A 17,737-nucleotide genomic window follows, 5' to 3' on the forward strand; every position below is an offset into this window, starting at 1 on the left:
TGTCTAACCTCAGGGCAGCCCCCAGTCCAAGCTACTGTCCACTTTCACTCAGCCATGGCTGTTCAAGTGTGTCGGAGTGAAAGGCGCGTCTTCCCTTGGCAGGTCTTCCAGAGACGCAACACCGGGCAGCTGGATTTCTTCAAGCGCTGGCGGACCTACGTGGAAGGCTTTGGGGACCCCATGAAGGAGTTCTGGCTTGGTATCATCTTGGGGATTCCAGGAGGGCTGTGGGGGAGGGGTTGTTTCCCCCTCAAAGGCTGTGCGGGAAGCTCTAAAGGCCCCCCACATTCAGGAAGACGTCCCAGGGACAGGGAGAGGGACAGGACACTCGAGGAGCCTGCCCACCAGGGTGTTGGTCGGGCCATGTTACTGGGAAGGCTGTCATGCGCTGGGCTCGTGATGGGGTGGGCGCATCCCAGGGGATCTTCATGCTGTGTGTCAGCAACATGGGACCCCCCCGCCGGGGTCTTTACGTCTTAGAAAAGTTGACCCATTGGGGCCATTCCTAGAGGGTCATGGCGGGAGCCCCTGTGGCTCTCCAGGCCTGCCGGTCAGCGTGGCGATGGTGTTCTCCCTTCTCCTTCTGCTCGAGCATGCAGCAGATACTCATGGGGAGTGAAAAAGCCACAAACATCCACAGGGAAGGGAAGAATTAAAGAAATCGTAATCTGGAGACTCCGTGTCTGAGAGGGTAGGTCATGGTCATGGTCAGCTCGGCCAGGAATTCCTTCAGAGACCTCAGGGTGGCGGCTGACGTCCTTGTCCACGTGGCGAGATGCGGGGACGAGAGGGGGAAGCACTTCTGCTTTAGAGACAAGGAGTCGGGGGCAGGTTCCCCACCCGGTTGCCCTCCACGGCTCCTTCCCAGAGGACACGGTTTCCCCACTCGTAAACACGGCTGTGCCGAAGAGAGAACAGGAGGAGAAAACAGGCCCCCCAGCAGAGGCAGGGTGAGCAGAGGAGGGAAAGGCCGCGGCGACTCAACAGTGATGGCAGCCGCAGACTAGCAGGCTTGTGCCTGCACACACCGGCTGGTCGGTTACCGGGATTCCCTCCTTTGCTTTCAGGACTCGACAAGCTGCACAATCTCACCACGGGCACCCCTACCCGCTACGAGGTGAGAGTGGACCTCCAGACCGCCAACGAGTCCGCCTACGCCGTGTACGATGCCTTCCAGGTGGCCTCCAGCAAGGAGCGGTACCGGCTGTCCGTCGGGAAATACAGAGGCACAGCAGGTGGGAGCGCACCTGTCCCCCCCCCCCCCCGGGCTGGGGTCCCTGGCTCCCACTGTGTCTGTCTCCCGATCGGACTGCCGCGTGCCACGGTTCAGGGGGTGGTGGGGGGCGAGGGGATGTGCTCCATGGAAGTGAGCTGTCCTCACTGATGGCTGAGGTGGGGCTCCCTGCTGGGGGCGGGCGGCGGTGGGGGGGGACCAGAAGTGTGCAAGCAGTCCTTGAGGATCTTAAAGTGGGAACTTCTGTTCATTGTGGGTTGACTCCCACCCCCCACCCGTAAAGACCCTCATCTCATGCTTCCCTGGTTCTGCCAGCCAAGGAGCCAGCATCCTGAGTGACTCATGGGGCCTGTGCACCTGTCACCGGGCCTGCGGTCCTTGTCCAGGAGTGTGTGTGTGTGTGTGTGTGTGTGTGTGATTATTTAAATATTTCACAGGGCTTTGGTGTAAGTAAATGGAAAACTGAAAAGTGCCAATTCGAACAGCAAGCAGTGTGGGTCTTAGGAACCGTGCAGAGCTGTGAGGGCACAGGGAATGTCTGACCTCCATTAGTGGCTCAGAGGACTCAAGCCGGCTGGTGGCGTGTCTGTGCGGTTGTGAAGGAAGAGAACAAAATCAAGCAATGTGACCGAAACACTGGGGTGATGCCATTGAATATTCCATTTCAGAGGGACGGGGTGGTTACTGTTTTAATATCCTATCTTCTGCCTGGATTTGTAGTTGTTAGACGCTAACAATGAGTCTGCTGTTTGAGCCTGCGTGGTTTTGACTTAGGGGTGACTACGTAGGGATGCGGTACCAGCCGGATCCCCTGACTGTATGGGCCGTGGTCTCTCCCTTGAGACTGTCCTGAAAGCAGCTAAGTCACAACAGAAAATAACTTCTGCAAAGAGCCACGTAAGTGGTGAGGAGAACAAGAGCTACGGGGTGTGAGAAGAGGGGGGCATTGAGTCTCGAGGCATCACTGAAGGAAGTTCCCCGCCGGGCCGCGGGCTGAGGCTGGGTCTGAAAGGGCGGGACTTAGATGGGAAACAAGGAAGGGGTCCCCAGGCCTGGGGGCGTCCATGGTGAGCAAGGACGGAGCAGAGTCCAGGCAAACGGGGTGTGCCCGTGAAGTCAGGCCACTCTAGCAGCCCCTAATGGTGGAGGACTGTGAACAGATGCCTCTTAGTGTCTGGGGCCATAGCCAAAGTAGCCAACTGCTAAGGCAGTTTCTTATAGGTCTTATAATTTAATTGTTTTTTAAAAATTACATGGATCCTGCACTTCCTCTTGTTTCCCAGTGCTTAGCACAGAACCCACTGCAGAGCAGGTGAGCTTGAAGCGGGATGTTGCTAGCCAGAGCTTTCCATGCAGTGTTACAGATGTTTTGTATCGGGAAGGATAGTCCCTGAGACCCAGGTAGCTTGCTTTGGGGTCAGTGAAGTCATGAGCTTGGTGACATGGGGACAAGAGACAGCACCCCATCCCGCATCTCTCCCCGAAGCCTAGTGACCTCCCTCCCTGCTGGCTGGGGACCCTCTGGGGCTACCTGTTTTCCTCTCTATCTCGTGTGCACGTACCTGTTCTGAGGCTTGTCTTAAAATACCCAGGAAGCGAATTGATGGCTAGTGGGAAAATGAGTGAAAAGGAGTCAATATACTCGCGAATTAATGTGATTCTCCTCCTAGGACTCTATTTGCATTTTAACTGTGATTACGGGATAATTCCCATTCTGAGATTGTTCAGGCCCACAGTGCTGGTCAGTGGTGGATGTGTTTTTCCACAGGAAGCCTCGGGAGACTTTTAGATCACATGGCATTTAGCCAGCGACCTGGTTTCCCCGATGTGCCACCGTTCCTACTTGGAAACTCTGAAATTGCACGGTGGGCTTCGTGGCATTTTAGCTTTTCTTATATATGCTGATTGGTCCCCAGGAGGGTTTTGAAATTTAGGAAGCTTCTGGCTACCCACGTCCTAAACGATGAGGTCGTGTTTAGAGGAGGCGGCATTCAAAGAGAAGGTGAACGGTTTGATGTCTCTCTGCACGTGCCAGCTCCCCCGATTAGAGCTCTGCTTAGAACCGGGGGTTCATGGCTGCGGATTAAACATGCCTAGAAGGATCACCATCACTCCCGCTGTCCTGCTGGGCCCTCAGCTTCGGCTTTCACTGAAGTCCCCATCAGAGAGCCCCTGATTCCTCCACGAGGAAACTCCAGCAGGACAGTGCTGGGTAAATTTCGTTTCTGGTTCCGAATCTTGGAGTGGGGCAGGGAGGACATCCAATGAGCACTGCCTTCAGGACGCTAGTCATCTCCTGAGACGTTATCATGAAAACAGAAATAGATGTTTTGGAGTGGTGCAGAGTGACTTCTAAGGGCTAATCCACCATTTACAGCTGGTCTCACGTCCCACCTCCGGGAGACTCAGTGATGCCCCACCAGGGATGTGTCCACATCCTGGGAGCACTTGGAAGTGAGACCGAAGAACTCCACCGGCGTTTGCTGGGTGGGGGCCAGGGATGCCAGAGGTCCACCATGAAGAACAGCTCTCTGCAAAAGTGCCTTCCTCACTTTGAAATGGATTTTTACATACCGGTGCTTAAAAGGAAGGGGAAAAAATTGTTAGATCCGTGGACAAGAGGGGAAAGCCAAAAATGGCACACATCGTTCTTTCATTGGCCCTTTCTTGGTTCCAGGGTTTAGAGTCCAGACACATGGTCCTGTGGGACTCAAAGGGGATATGATGTGGATGACTTCCTTGGGTCTGAGGTGGCCCAGCTGCCTTGGCCTTCCTTCCTGCCGCAGGAGGTGACGGCGGAGTCATGTTAGATGAGATGGGAGATGACCAACTCAATGGCTCCACCCTGGGCTTCTTTGAGCCTGCCGCCAGCCCCTCCAGCCCACCACCCAAGGAGAGCCAGCTGCCCACCCCAAGTGGGTAGCACAGGTTAGGGGTGCTTATTTCTCATCCGGTGTTCTCTCCGAAACCCCTGAGAGACGGGAGAGGGTCTGACCACCACTGGCTTTTCTACTCTGTCTTACTTAGGGAGATAAGCTAAATAAATCAGAACACGGTGTTGGCTGGGGGGCCTGACAGCCAGAGAAAAGTGATTTTCTGATTCATGGGTACGCTCGCTGTCTGTGCTCTGAACGCCAGCACACTTTCAGTTTCTGGAAGCGAGAAAATCTGTCTGTGGAATAAACTGCTACACTTAGCCCGAAACCTGCTTCACTTTTCATGATCCCAGCGCCCAAGGTCAGAGAACCACAAACAAATCGTTAAGAAATAGCCTTTGCACAGACTCTTGGAAAACAGCTCTAGGAACTTGAGATGCAAGTTAGGTAAGCTGTGCTCATTAAAAGTGTCACCAAGGGAGCCCTCGCGTGTTATTTTAAGCTGTAGTTAACTGTCTGCCAGAAAGCTGAAGGGGAGAGGAGACGCGAGCGAGAGGGAGACGGACAACATGCCTTTCCTCAACCAGAGGAATGAATGGGGGCAGAGCCCTTCAGCTGTCTCAGCAGGAGGGGCCTCTGCGGCCCTGTCCCTGCTCCCCCAGCCCCTTTTGCTGGGGAAGGGGTGGCAGGACCCACTGTTTGAGCTGCCAAGACAGAGGGACAATCTGGGACCTTCTGTTTTCCTGGTGTGTTGTTCACTCTTCCAGAGATCTGCCCCTTGCCAGCCCTGGCGAAGTCCTTGAGAGCAGGCCCCCTTGTCTGTGTTCCCAGAGCCTCGCGTGGTGCTCAGTCCTGGCGGGAACGGGGCCGGGTGGGTGGGGGAGGGTTCCTGAATAAATGAAGTTGCAGACTACATACAATCTGCAGGTCCCCGACGTCACCGTGCACTCCAGGGGCTTATGAAAACACGGACTGCGGATGGCTTCTACCTTCCTGGTTTCAGCTTCTGTAGATCTGGGGTGGGGCCTGAGAATGCGCATTTCTCACCAGTTCCAGGTGTGGCTGCTGCTGGCTTGCTCTTGTTAGCTTAACTAAAGGCCCCTGCGGAAAGGAGGAAGCTGCCAAACAAGAGCCCTGGGCTTGGAATCTGAGGCCTGAGGTTTGAGTCCAGACCTCCCCCCACAGCTGTTTGTGGACTGTGGGGCCTTGCCAAGTCCCCAGGACTCTTGAGTCCGTCTCCTCCTGGGACTGAGAGCTGCCTGCCCCACCTCATAGGCTACCCTGAAGGGGTCAGAGGAGGGTACCTATGTGAAGAGGGTCCATGGCTCAGAGATCCGATGAAAACGGAGTGTTATTGTAGGAACATGACTTGATTTAGCTTGGGATTGATACAGGCCCTTATCGCCACTTATGAACTGAATTAAAAAGTAGGCTGATAAGAAGATGACAAGGACGGTGGATAGTAGAGATACAAGTCAGATGGTGTGAGTGAATTTCCAGACAGATGTCATGAAGCTCTAAACCGAGCCTATGCGCCAGGAAGTCTCCGGAAACTCAGGTGTGTGTGCGAGCAGCGGGTGTGCGAGGATTGTTAAGGAGACTGGTGCTTCCTCGGGTGTGGGGTCCAGCTGGCCTCTGAGGAGTGGTTAGGATGTGGGCCGAGGAGGGCAGAGGGACTCTGGGGGCAGAAGCATGGAGGCAGATCCATGGATTGCTCAAGGAGTGCGTGCCCGTGGGGACAGCGGGCTCTGAGACGGGGAAGCTACAGCCGAGTTCCAGGCCTGCAGAGCCAGAGGAGAAGGAGCAGCTCCCTCCAGGCGGTGGGAAAGGGTACATTAGTTGAGGGTCTGAAAGTGGGTGTGTGTGCTTCAGGGAAGGCTGGGAGGGCTGTTGCATTGAGATAAGTGCAATGAGAGGAGCACAGGCTGGGCTGAGGGCATCTGTGAGTGAGCTGCAGGAGGAAAGCCTTGATAAAGGGGTTTGTCAGATGTGGTTGGGGGTTCAAGTTCGGGTGGCTGGGAGGCTGGTTGAGCGACGACGCAGAAGACAGGTGAGGGTTACATCGTGGAAGGGGTATCAGGTACTGTGATGAGAGCTGATTTTCGTTTTGGATGTTTGGTTACTTCACATGACTGCAGGGCCTCCAAGTGAGAATGCTCTTCAGGCTCTTGGAGAGACAGGCCAGTTAGGAGAATCTGTTCGTCTGGATCATGTTCTCCTCTTGGCCGTTTTGAGAGAGGAGTGATTCCCTGTGACGTAACTGGCTGGGTTCCTGGCATTTTCGTGCCCAAAGATTGTCCTGCTGAGTCCAGAACACGATCACCATCTCAGTGGCAAAACTTCAGCGTTCACCTCTCATCCCTCCTCTCCCGCAGGGGACGCTCTGACTTACCACAATGGATGGAAATTTACAACTTTCGACAGAGACAATGATATCGCCCTCAGCAACTGTGCCCTGACCCATCATGGTGGCTGGTGGTATAAGAACTGCCACTTGGCCAACCCCAATGGCAGATACGGGGAGACCAAGCACAGTGAGGTAAGTGACAGGGGAACTTTTTTGTCCCATGCTCTGCTCAAAGCTTTGCATTCCTGGGGACACTCTCCAGGCTGGTTTGGCCCTCTCCTTCTGATACCTCCACTCAGGACAGGAGGGCCTCTTCTCCAGGCTCCATGGCCTTGAGGTAAAGGCCTTCCCTGCCCATCTACAGAAGCTCTTCCCTCACCGCATTTCCACCGGGGCTGCACGCTTACTTAGCATTGGTGGGTGGGAACTCAGGCGGTCCACTGCTGGACAGAGACAGATAACGTGGATTATGCACGTCTCCATGTACTGGTTCACACATGGACACTGTCTTAGTAACAAAATACCATAGGCTGGGTGACTTGAACAACACACATTTATTTCTCAGAGTTCTAGAGGCTGGGAAGTCCAACATCAGATTATTAGATTCAGTTCCTGGGGAAAGCTCTCTGTCTTGAGGATGGCGGCCTTTTTGCTGTGTATTCATATAGTGGAGAGAGAGCTCTGGTCTTTCTTCCTTTTCTTATAATGGTAGTGATTCCAGGGCACCTGGGTGGCTCAGTTGGTTGGGCGTCTGACTCTTGGTTTCGGCTCCGATCATATTTCAGGGTTGTGAGATTGAACCCCGTGTTGGGCTCTGTGCACTCAGCACGGAATCTGCTTGAGATTCTCTTCCCCCTCCCTGTGCTCCTCCTCCAGTTCACTCTCTCTCTCTTAATAATACATAAATAAAATCTTAAAATAAAAAAAAGGTGCGGGGTGCCTGGGTGGCTCAGTGGGTTAAGCTGCTGCCTTCGGCTCAGGTCATGATCTCAGGGTCCTGGGATCAAGTCCCGCATCGGGCTCTCTGCTCAGCAGGGAGCCTGCTTCACTCTCTCTCTCTCTCTGCCTGCCTCTCTATCTACTTGTGATCTCTCTCTGTCAAATAAATAAATAAAATTAAAAAAAAAAAGGCACTAATCCCATCTTGAGGCACCCACCCTCCTGAGCTCATCTAACTCAACATAACTAACTCAACTCATCTAACTTCAACATATGCATTGGGGGTGGGACACAAGCATTCTAGTTCATAACAGACACTTCACAATTCTTTCTAGTTGGTTCTCCCAATGAAACCAGAGCTATTTTTCTTAAAGCCTTTGATCACCAGGAAAACAAAGTCTTTTCCACCCTTTGAGCAGACCCACCTCTGGATCCACTTCCTCCAAAGCCACTCAGAATCTACTCAGAGTGTTATGCTAAACTCCATCTGAGCGTTCTCCACAGCTCCTCTCCCCTTTCTTGCTCTGAAATGATTTCTCAGACCTCTATGAGCTGTGGGCATCCTCTTGACTCCTTGCCAGCTATGGGACAGCTCCTGGCTGCTCCCACACAGCTCCCTGAAAATGGCATCCTTGTTCCTGCTCATCATGAATCCATCCCCTCCAGGAGCTCCTCCCCACCTTGGGTTTCTGATTTCCCATCCTGGGTCCATTCTAGCTTTCAGGAAGCCAGTTCTCCCCAGAACTCACCTAGTGACTGGTATTACTGTAAATATTAGTGCATCTCAAGTCTGGGTACAGTTTGATTACTTTGGCCCCGACCAGGCAGCAGGGACTCCCAATCCTTGTGCGATTCTTCAAAGGGAAGAAGAGATTTCCCCCCAGGGAGGCCGAGGAGGGTGGGCCCATGAATCATGGTGGCAGCATGTGGGCTGACCCAGGGAAGCGTGATCAGAGATCAAATATTTGAAATGAGCAGCCAGCATGCCCTAAACCATCCCCGTATTTGCTAATAAAAGACATTCATCTGGTTAATGTGCTTTTCACAGTCTGCAAGGCATTTAAGCTTCTTGTTTATTATTTACCTCACAAATTAAAATACATAAAATTGGTCACTTGGGCTCTTTATTGGCCAGGTTGCAAGGTTATTAAGTGAATTAAATATTATTGCGCTCACCAGTCAAAAGACATAAAATGAAATTTAGTTTCCAGCAGGCTATTTGTTACCCCAGAGCTAGTATCTAAACAGTCTAAATTGAAAATGATTTTACACGATTGACCAATTAATATGTTTATTTTTGCCTTTAATTTTTTGGTAGGAAAAGTGCGAGGCAAAGATAATGGGCGTGTTGCTGTCCAGGTTGACCATGTATTGGCTTTGCTGCTGCCGTGGTCTCCCCCGTTGCCCTGGGCTCACACCCCGTCCTTCCAGCTACTGGGGTGGGGTGGGGTTGGGGCCTTCCAAGTCATCAGCCTGTCAGACCTCAGCTGCCCAGCAGAGGGCGCATGTCTCTAGTTTTAGCCCTACTTCCACAAGGACCCCAGGGACCACTTGTCTCACTTTTTCTCTCCCCTAAGCAGGGAGGGAGTGGTTTTCCTGGGAAAGAGGCATTCCTTTCCAGCATAACCCACCCCTCCTTCCACCCAAGTTGCCTCTTCTTGATGCTGGCTTTTTTTTTTTTTTTTTTGTAGGGGGTGAACTGGGAACCGTGGAAAGGACATGAATTCTCCATTCCTTATGTGGAGCTGAAAATCCGCCCTCATGGCTACAGCGGGGAGCAAGCCCTGGGCAGAAAGAAGCGGACACTAGGAGAAAATTCGAGAACGTTCTGATGGCCTGTGGGAGCCGTCATCGCACGAGACAAGACCGGCCTGGGATTGGGGCTGTGTAGGCTTGAGGCGGGGTGGGTAGGAATGACTGGTTCATTGACTTTGGGGATGCTCTTGGCCTCTGGTTTCTCAGATGGCTGGATAACCTTCAGGACAAAGCACGTGACCAAGCTTCAGACCATACAGGTCACTTCCCTGTCACCTGCATTTTTGCCCATCTATACTGGGGGCCTGAAAATCAACCAGTGGTAACACATGAGAAATAGCACCAGACTGCAAGGTTTTTCAGTCTATCTTCAGGAACAAATATATGGGATTAGTGGGGAAAAGAAAAGAATCAACTTGCACTTCACCAATTGGAAATCTCTGGAAATTGGTGTATATATATATATGTAAAGCTCTGCTACTAGAAATCTTTTTCTTGGAAAGAAGCACCAAGGAGGGGTTCTTTTTGATGGCCAAGGGGCTAAAGTGGCCTGATGCTTGTTACCTCCCATCGCCACTCGGTTTTGAGAAAAAAGCTATAAATCTTTCCCCCATTTAAAAGATGCTAGTGTTAGGAGGAAGAACAAAGGGACCACAAGGACCAACATGGATTCCCATCTAGCTAAGTTGTGACCAGCGTCCAGCATGCTGGAAACCAAGCTTCCGTGTTACTGTTCTTCTCTAAGGCCCCCTTCCCACCTATTTGCATAATCACTTGCATAGATCTGCATATGTTGTGAATAAATTCTCACTCATTTCAATTTTAAATAATTGGACTCTTTTGATGATTGATTCCTCCCAGAGACTCTTCCGTGACTCCCTTTCATGTTCTCTGGTCCTCAGCCTCCCCTCCTTTCCCTGGCCCCCCACATGGTCAGACCCTTAGGTTTTCTGAAATTTCTCTGAGACGGAGGCATACTGTTTGAATGGGCACTTGGCCAGTTGGAAACTTTGGGTTTATTTTCCTGTGACTCTGGAAGGTTCTTCTGTAGCGAAGTCCATGATCATTATTAAAGTAACTTAAATTCCTACTCAAGAAAGAAAAAATAATAAACCACCTGATTTTAAAAAAATGTACCTTGTGTTATTGAACTCACATGAGTGCGCTCGAATTCTAAATTTAACCTAAGTGCACACAAAGGTACAGTTTGTGCATTACGGTGGAATTTGGTCGGCCTGTGCTCGCACACTTGGATGACAGCAAACAATGGGGTTTGGAGCCAGGAGAGGTGAGGAAGTGGGAAGGGAGGCACGTGCCCTAAAGCCCACAGCGCCGTTCCAGGACCACGGAATCCTTTCCTGCCCAGGCTTCTCTAGGCTTTAACCTCTGGCTGAAGGCCAAGCCATGCTCTCGAAATGGTTCACGTCACTGCTGTACATTTTCAGCATCCTTTTGCAGCCTGTACCACAGTAACTGCTGGGTTCGGTGAGGATGGTCCAAACAAGAGGTCAGGAAGAGTTTGTGGGGGCGCCCGGGTGGCTCAGTGGGTTAAGCCTCTGCCTTCAGCTCAGGTCATGATCCCAGGGTCCTGGTATCGAGCCCTGCATCGGGCTCTCTGCTCAGCAGGGAGCCTGCTTCCTCCTCTCTCTACTTGTGATCTCTATCAAATGAATAAATAAAATCTTAAAAAAAAAAAAAAAAAGAAGAGTTTGTGTCTGCCTGTTTCGTCCCAGGCAGCGTGCCCTGCCCTGGGGAGGATAGAGATGCCATCGCAGAGGCGAGCGAGCCGAGCACTGTGGGTGCTTCCATTCATGCTTTCAGTCCCTGCTCATTCCAGCAAATGCTGATGGGCCTGTTAGGGGCCGGGGCCCTCTCTGAGTCCCAGTGCTGAAGAACTGAAGACAGTGCACCATTCCTGTCCTTGTGCTTCAGCTCTATCAGTGGAGACGGAGGAAACCAACAAATAAATGTACCAGTCTAGAGGGGCTAGGCCCTGGCAGAAAAATAAAGTCAGATTAGGAGGTGGAGGTTGGCCTTGGAGCAGGGGACAGCGTAGGTCTCTCCCAGGAGGAGACGTTTGCAGAGACCTGCCACGTTACTGGGGTCCCGAACCAGCTTTGTCGGGGCTGGGGCGGAGCTGATTTCCTTGTCCTCTTGAAGGTCCCTCGGCCCAGCTTCCCGGTTTCGAGTCCTCATGTCCCCTGCTGGCCCAGGAGGGTCCTCACCGTGATGGGTCAGGAGCTTGGTGCTCAGCCTGGCAAAGGCAGGCTTTTTAGAAAAGAATGGCTTCTTTGCAAAGTGGATCAAGGCCCAGAATGACTCAGAGCCGGGTGGTGCGGGGGGGCATGCTTTCTGACTCCTGACATGCTTGGTAACTGTGCTGGCTCAAGCAAAGATCCTGGGGCCCCTTCGTTACGCTTGGGCCTTGGTAGGTCTGAGCTGGGGCTGCTGCCGTTGGAGGGCGCTCCTGTAGGAGCTCGTCTCTGTTTCCGAGCTGCCTGTGAGGCCAGACGCCCACCCCTGCATTCACCCGCCACAGTATTTTTCCACCACCAGCCAACATAAGAACTGGCTGGAAACGGGTAAAGTCTTGCTTCCTTTTGCCAACACGAGGCCTGCTGACCGAAGGAACGTGCAGAGAAAACAGCTGCTCTGTAAGCGTCTACGTCATGGGGCAGAGAAGGAAGTCGAGAGAAGTTCATTTTTTTTTTTTTAAAGATTTTATTTATTTATTTGACAGAGAGAGAGAGAGACCACAAGTAGGCAGAGAGAGGTGGGGGTCGGGGAAGCAGGTTCCCTGCTGAGCCTGATGTGGGGCTCGATCCCAGGACCCTGAGATCATGACCTGAGCGGAAGGCAGAGGCTTAACCCACTGAGCCACCCAGGTGCCCCGAGAGAAGTTCATTTTTAAAGGGTATTTATCTGACTGAGGAGAACATTCCAGTCCTAAATGTCTGTGCCAGATTCACTGTAAGGGGACCAGCTCTAGCAGCCCCGCGTTGGGGTCACGGAGTGTAGGTCCTCGGGCTGGGTGTCTGGACAAACCTGCTTTTCAGAGGGGCACCTCAGAGTCAGATTATGAGCCCCCAGGGGTTTGAAAGTGCAGGGGCAATCCGTCCCCGTGAGGACAGACTGGAGAGAACAACAGCTGTCCCAGAAGGGTGGGCTGCGAGTCAGGCAGGGGGCAGAGCAAGGACAGAATTTTCACAAGCAACATCTGAAGTTTCTGAGCCATTATGTGTTCCACACAAGATGCTGCTAGTCAGGCCATCACGGACAGAGCCCAGGCCCTGCCTCGAGTGGCCTCGGATGCGGCGTGGACGGACAGCTGTGGGCACAAACCACGGCAGCAGGAGCACGTCGGGGAGAGAGAGTCAGCAAGGGTGTGGGCTGACCCTGCGAGCAAGCATCATGGACGTGATGGTCAGCATTAGGTCTGGAAGAAGAGTCTGCATTTGTCTGGGAGGCAGGGCACTCAGGGGAAGGGAACGTGGTGGCAAGGAAGGGAAAGCGTGGAGTGTGATGTGGGTGAGGGAGGAACGTGGTTTCTTGGTGGGATGAGGAGTGCTTGGTGGGAAGCCATGCCGGAGAGGTGGGCAGGGGCCGCTCTCTGCACCGTGACTCCGAATCAGCTCAGCTGTAGGTATATGGAACCTGCTTCTCCTCCAGGAACTCTGCCTCAGGGGGTCTCAGCTGAACCCTGTGCTTCCAGGATTTCCAAAGCCATCATGCCACGGGCCCTGAGGACCTCTGCCGGGACGAAAGAGCTGGGCAGCAGAGGGCATTCATGGGTGTTGACTCCTGCAGTCGCGCTGGTGATCAGGGTTGCTTTTTGGAAATCTCCGTCTGGTGGCAGGATGGAGAATGGTGGGGAGCTGCTCAGGGGAGTTTTGGGGAGAGGGTGGGGATGCCCAAGCAGGTAAAGTTCTCTTGCGGTAGACCATGGCTCTTGGGTCTGTGGCAGAAATGGTGGGAAAGGGGAGAAGGCACTGATTAAAGAGATTTTTAGGAGGAGGGATCAGCAGGAACGGAGGGGGCTGGGTGGTAAAGGGAGGGTTCCTTTCATGGCATGGTTTAGAGCTGGTTGTTTCTGACAGCAGGTCCTCTGGGAATGGGGCTCCAGAGTTTATGTTTATCACATGACATCACAAGCTCTGAGCTTTTCAACTGAGAATTCTTAAGGATTCAAGGATCATTAAAGCCAGAACATGCTGAATGAGCCAGGGAGAAACACTAAGAATGACTCAAGGGGTTGTGAGCACGGGGATGTCAGGAAGGACAAGCACCAGGTGTGGTGTGGGAAGAGAGGACATGTGGACAGGGAGACATGCGAATGGACCTACAGGCAGGCAGGAGGAAAAACAAGCATAAGGAATGAAAAGCTCTTGGCAAAACATAGTCGTTTGCTGGAGCAAGTCCTCTGCTAACAAAATTTCCAAATCATTCCCTTAAGCTGTCCACCAGGGCAGTGAAGAGGATCAGGGAGTTTCTGCCCACGAAGGACACACCCCCACAAAAGACGTGCTGTATCCACACAGGCCAGGAGATGGCAGTGTTGTCCCATTAGGAGCATCTCCCTTCAAGGCCACTTTCCAATCCTCTATATCCTTATAGAGGCGTTCTGGGGGTCCTCACTTTTCTTCCTTCCTGAGTAACATGGCCTGGAAAATCAGCTTAGAGGGGATGGCCCAGCATTCAGCCCATGCTCGGTGATGGTGCAGGCAGTGTTGCTGCTGGACTAATGCACATCAGGAAACTGGGAGATACCTTGAAGAGATTGCTGAGTGAAATCTGGACTCTAATCTCCCCAGCAGTCTCCTGGGCTGGTGCTGAGGCAGGAGATGGGTCCCCTGGCCTGATGAGAGGTGAAGGGGGCACCCTCGGAAGAGATTTTAGGCAGCTCCCAATGTGTAAATGTATCCACTTCCCAAAGTCCTTCTGTTAGTTGGTTGTTTCTATGGGGGAAATGGGGGAGTGGGTAGAATTCCACTTCCGATGTTCTATAAAGAAGTTAGGTTCCCAGATTAGCCCATACATGCCTGTTTATTCTATAATGCTGATAAATTGCAGTGCACATGTAATGACAGAAATAGAAAACGATGGTATCGCAATGTTGTAATTTAAATAAAGGAAGGAAGCAAAATGGGGTGGCAATGCTTCTTTACTTGGGTAAGTGAAGAAAATTACGTTTAATTAGAACAGAGAAGGAGGCGGGTGAGGCTTGCTGTGGACCACCTGAAGGAGACATCTGAGTACTCTGAAGGCTTATGGGCCGAGCCCTGGAGTGCATTCAAAAGGTTTCCGACTCAAAGGAGGTATGGCAAGCCAACAGTCTTTGAGGAGCCCAAATCCGCAGACGAGCCTGGGTCACGGTGCCTGGCGTGTGTGGAAGGGGCATGAGGATAGGATCCCGGAGACTTCGGTTTCCATTCCAGGTCTGGGTGAGTTGCCATCTTCTCTAGGCCTCATGTTCTTCATTTATAAAACAGGAATGACCTCAGTCCCTTATGTTCTCCCTGTAAGAATCAAATGAGATCCTGAAAACACTCTTATGTAACACGTAGCGCCCTGGAATGGTAAGAGGGCTTGGATTTTAGTGCTTATAACTGCAACCAAAACATTTGGATCTTCTTTCTTCTTTGATAACGGTGTACCTCTAGCCAGCTCGAAGATGTATGTGCCATGGATAGCCAACAATGGGATCGTTACAGATCACAGATGCAAGGAAGAGAAAAGACAGGGTGAGAAAGAAGCAGACAGGGGTTCCTGGGGGATGATATGAATTGAGAGGTACAGGAGCTCTCCATGGCAGCTTTTCCCAAATAGTGTTCCTCGGGACCCTTGCCCCATCCAGATCGGCTACAAAAAGAGGTTTAATGGCCAAATAAGCTGGGAAAACTCTGAGTTAAGGAGAGTTATGCTAGTTTCTTTACTAAAGTGCCCATTAGAACATTTAATATGAGGCATGACAGATAATATGAGGCACCCACAGATCCCATGGGGTGAAGAGGGGAAGTCATGTAGTTATGTAGTATTTTGCAAATGTATTTGACCATAAGATTTTTTTTTTTTTTTTTTTTTTTTTTTTTTGCTGTTGTTTTCTGAATAGATAATATTTCTCAAGGTGTGGCTCAGGGATCACTCGCAATTACCCATTGTGCTTGTTAGAAGAGCAGGAAGTCTGGACCCACTAAAGACTTAGTAAATCTATCAGAAGGGCAGAGGGATGCAGAATCTGCACGTGCAAGAAACACCCCAGAGATCCCTTTACTCTTCTTTTTTTCCCCCCTTATCAATACATTATTTAGCATATGGTATGCACGAAACTCCATTCTAGTCATTGGAAGTAAGGTGGTGAGTAAGAAAGTTACTTTTCAGGCCTCACAAAGGCTGCTTCTAATGAGGATGGGCTGGGAGGGGAGCGCGGAAGGACAGGAACACACAGAGTGTAGCATAGTCTGGTGTTGCCATCCAGGAGACTCCTGTGGTTAGGGACATTTTCCTGGAGGCAATGATGTACACTAGAAATACCTCACCAAAAAATGTGTGAGGACAATTAAAACTCAGGGTTATGAAAATCCCTCATCTGTCAGGTGAGCATGGCAATCTTGACCCTAATGGATCTGTGAACATCCCATAAAACCCAGGAAGCCTTTAGCCCATTTAGTTGGAAGCCCAGCGATGGAGCTGGACTGATGTTCTAAGGGAAACGCCACAGGAAGTGGAAAGATGTTGACCCGAAGTATTTCTCAATCTTGCCACCAGGGGGCACTGTCACACAGGGTGGCTTCGTTGCTTGTGGAAGGGGCCAAGACCAGGGTGAGCCGGTACCCTACCCATGACGTATTGCAAACTGGGAGTATCCATATTACTGTAGACTGTGCAGTGTGTGGTGAAATTATGGGCCATATCACACCAAGAGGAGTAGAAAACGCACATTACTTTCAACCCCTATCTCCTTTGATCTGTCTGTATCATTTGACTCAACGGACTCACTTTCTTCTTAAAAGTTTCTTCTCCTTTGGCTTCAAGGATACAACTCTCTCATTATCTTACTTCTACCCTTAATTACAATCGCTGACGTTTACATATAAAGCTCTGTGTCAAACGCTTTATATGCTTTATCTTTTTTGCTGCTTTGTCCCTGTCCCTTTAAGAGAGGGACTATCATTAACTCTCCTATTTAGGTAAGAATTTAAAGAGATTAAGTCATGGTCTAAATTCCATAACCAGTGGGCAGTGAAGTCAGCATCAGAATCAGGACACCCTTAGTCCTGAGTCCTAGCCTAATGTGGAAGCAGTGACCACATTGGGCTGTAATGGTCTATTAGCTTGCCTGTCTCCCCAGCCGGGCTGTGAGCCTCTCCAGAAACACTCTGTGTTGCTGGCATCTGCTAAAGAACCAAAAATGCTAACAGAATAAGTCATCTTAAAGAGGGAGTTAGATACACGCACGCATGGCCATTCCCCAATGAAGGATCACAGGTTTCTGAAAACATCCCTTTGAACCCATGGTGGGGACAGATGGCTATATTGAAGGAACTCTTTTTTCCTTAGTCCATGTAATCCTGTGACTTCGAATTTGGGGAGAAATACTAAAATCAAAGGACAAGGGGCCAGTGCCCAGGGTTCTGGTGAGTTGAGAACGCTCAAAGCCTTGTCCAGATCCACACGCCCAACGCTGCGGGCAGGGCTGAGCGTGGGCGGGTGGGGCTGGTGGCCTTTAGCCCTGGTGTCCCCTCAGGTGTGCAGCAGCTGCTTCCTGCCGGTGGTTTCTGGACGACAGTCCCTGCTCTGTACTGCAGAGTTTTGGAAGCCCTGGAGGAAAGAACAGAGGGCTGGACAAAGACTCTCCTTGGGCTGCCATGAGTGTGTGGCAATGAGGAAGGGAGTCCAAGAATCAACTACCTCTAGGGAAATGTCAGCCTGCCCTGGGGGGAAAGAAAGCAAGACGGGGCCGGTGCCGTAGGCCTGTCTTCCTAGGCCCTCATGGAAATGCAGTAAACACAGAGTTTTACCAGCCTGTTTGACTCTGCCACCCTCGTCCCCACCAAGCGATCGGCAGCTGGCAGCCCCGCATAGCCGTTGAGCGCTTGAACCGTGGCTGTTATAACTCACTACCGGACGGTTAATTTTATTTAATTTTAATTAATTTAAATAACCACCATATTGGACAGTGGCGAATGCTACCATATTGGACAGTGTAGATAGAGGACATTCCCATCTTCTCTACTTCCACTGGACAGCACTGGTCTGGAGGGCTTCTGCTTACTGGCCGGCTTGGTATCATCGAGGGAGGACTCTGGAGCTTTCCATTTCACAACTAGTGTGAAGCTGTGGTCCACTTGAAAAAGAGATGGGCTTTATTCATAGGTGTGTGTGTGTCTTCCTGGCTGGCTGGCTAGCTATGTGTGTGTGTGTGTATCTAAGTACCTACGTCTGGAAATACGAGCATATGTATCTATGCCTCTATATGTGTGTCTACTTCCGCATGTACTATCTCCCCAGCAGCTACAATAGACACTTTGGACCTCTCCCCTTCCCAACACTGGGTTTAACTTGAGGTCGATTTTTTATTTGGTTTTT

The 17,737-nt window shown here is 51.3% G+C and overlaps 1 protein-coding gene across 1 annotated transcript in view; it reads left to right on the forward strand.

Moving 5' to 3' along the window:
- Positions 1-10,223, forward strand: part of TNN (tenascin N) — a 59,004-nt gene extending 48,781 nt beyond the window's left edge. The window contains exons 17-20 of the mRNA XM_045983092.1: positions 103-199; positions 1,068-1,235; positions 6,486-6,649; positions 9,088-10,223. Coding sequence (XP_045839048.1) covers positions 103-199; positions 1,068-1,235; positions 6,486-6,649; positions 9,088-9,228 — 570 coding nt within the window. The 3' untranslated portion in view covers positions 9,229-10,223. The remainder of the gene's footprint in view (positions 1-102; positions 200-1,067; positions 1,236-6,485; positions 6,650-9,087) is intronic.
- The last annotated feature ends 7,514 nt before the right edge of the window (positions 10,224-17,737 follow it).

The sequence above is a fragment of the Meles meles genome, chromosome 17, assembly GCF_922984935.1.
Source record: "Meles meles chromosome 17, mMelMel3.1 paternal haplotype, whole genome shotgun sequence".
Taxonomy (NCBI): Eukaryota; Metazoa; Chordata; class Mammalia; order Carnivora; family Mustelidae; genus Meles; species Meles meles.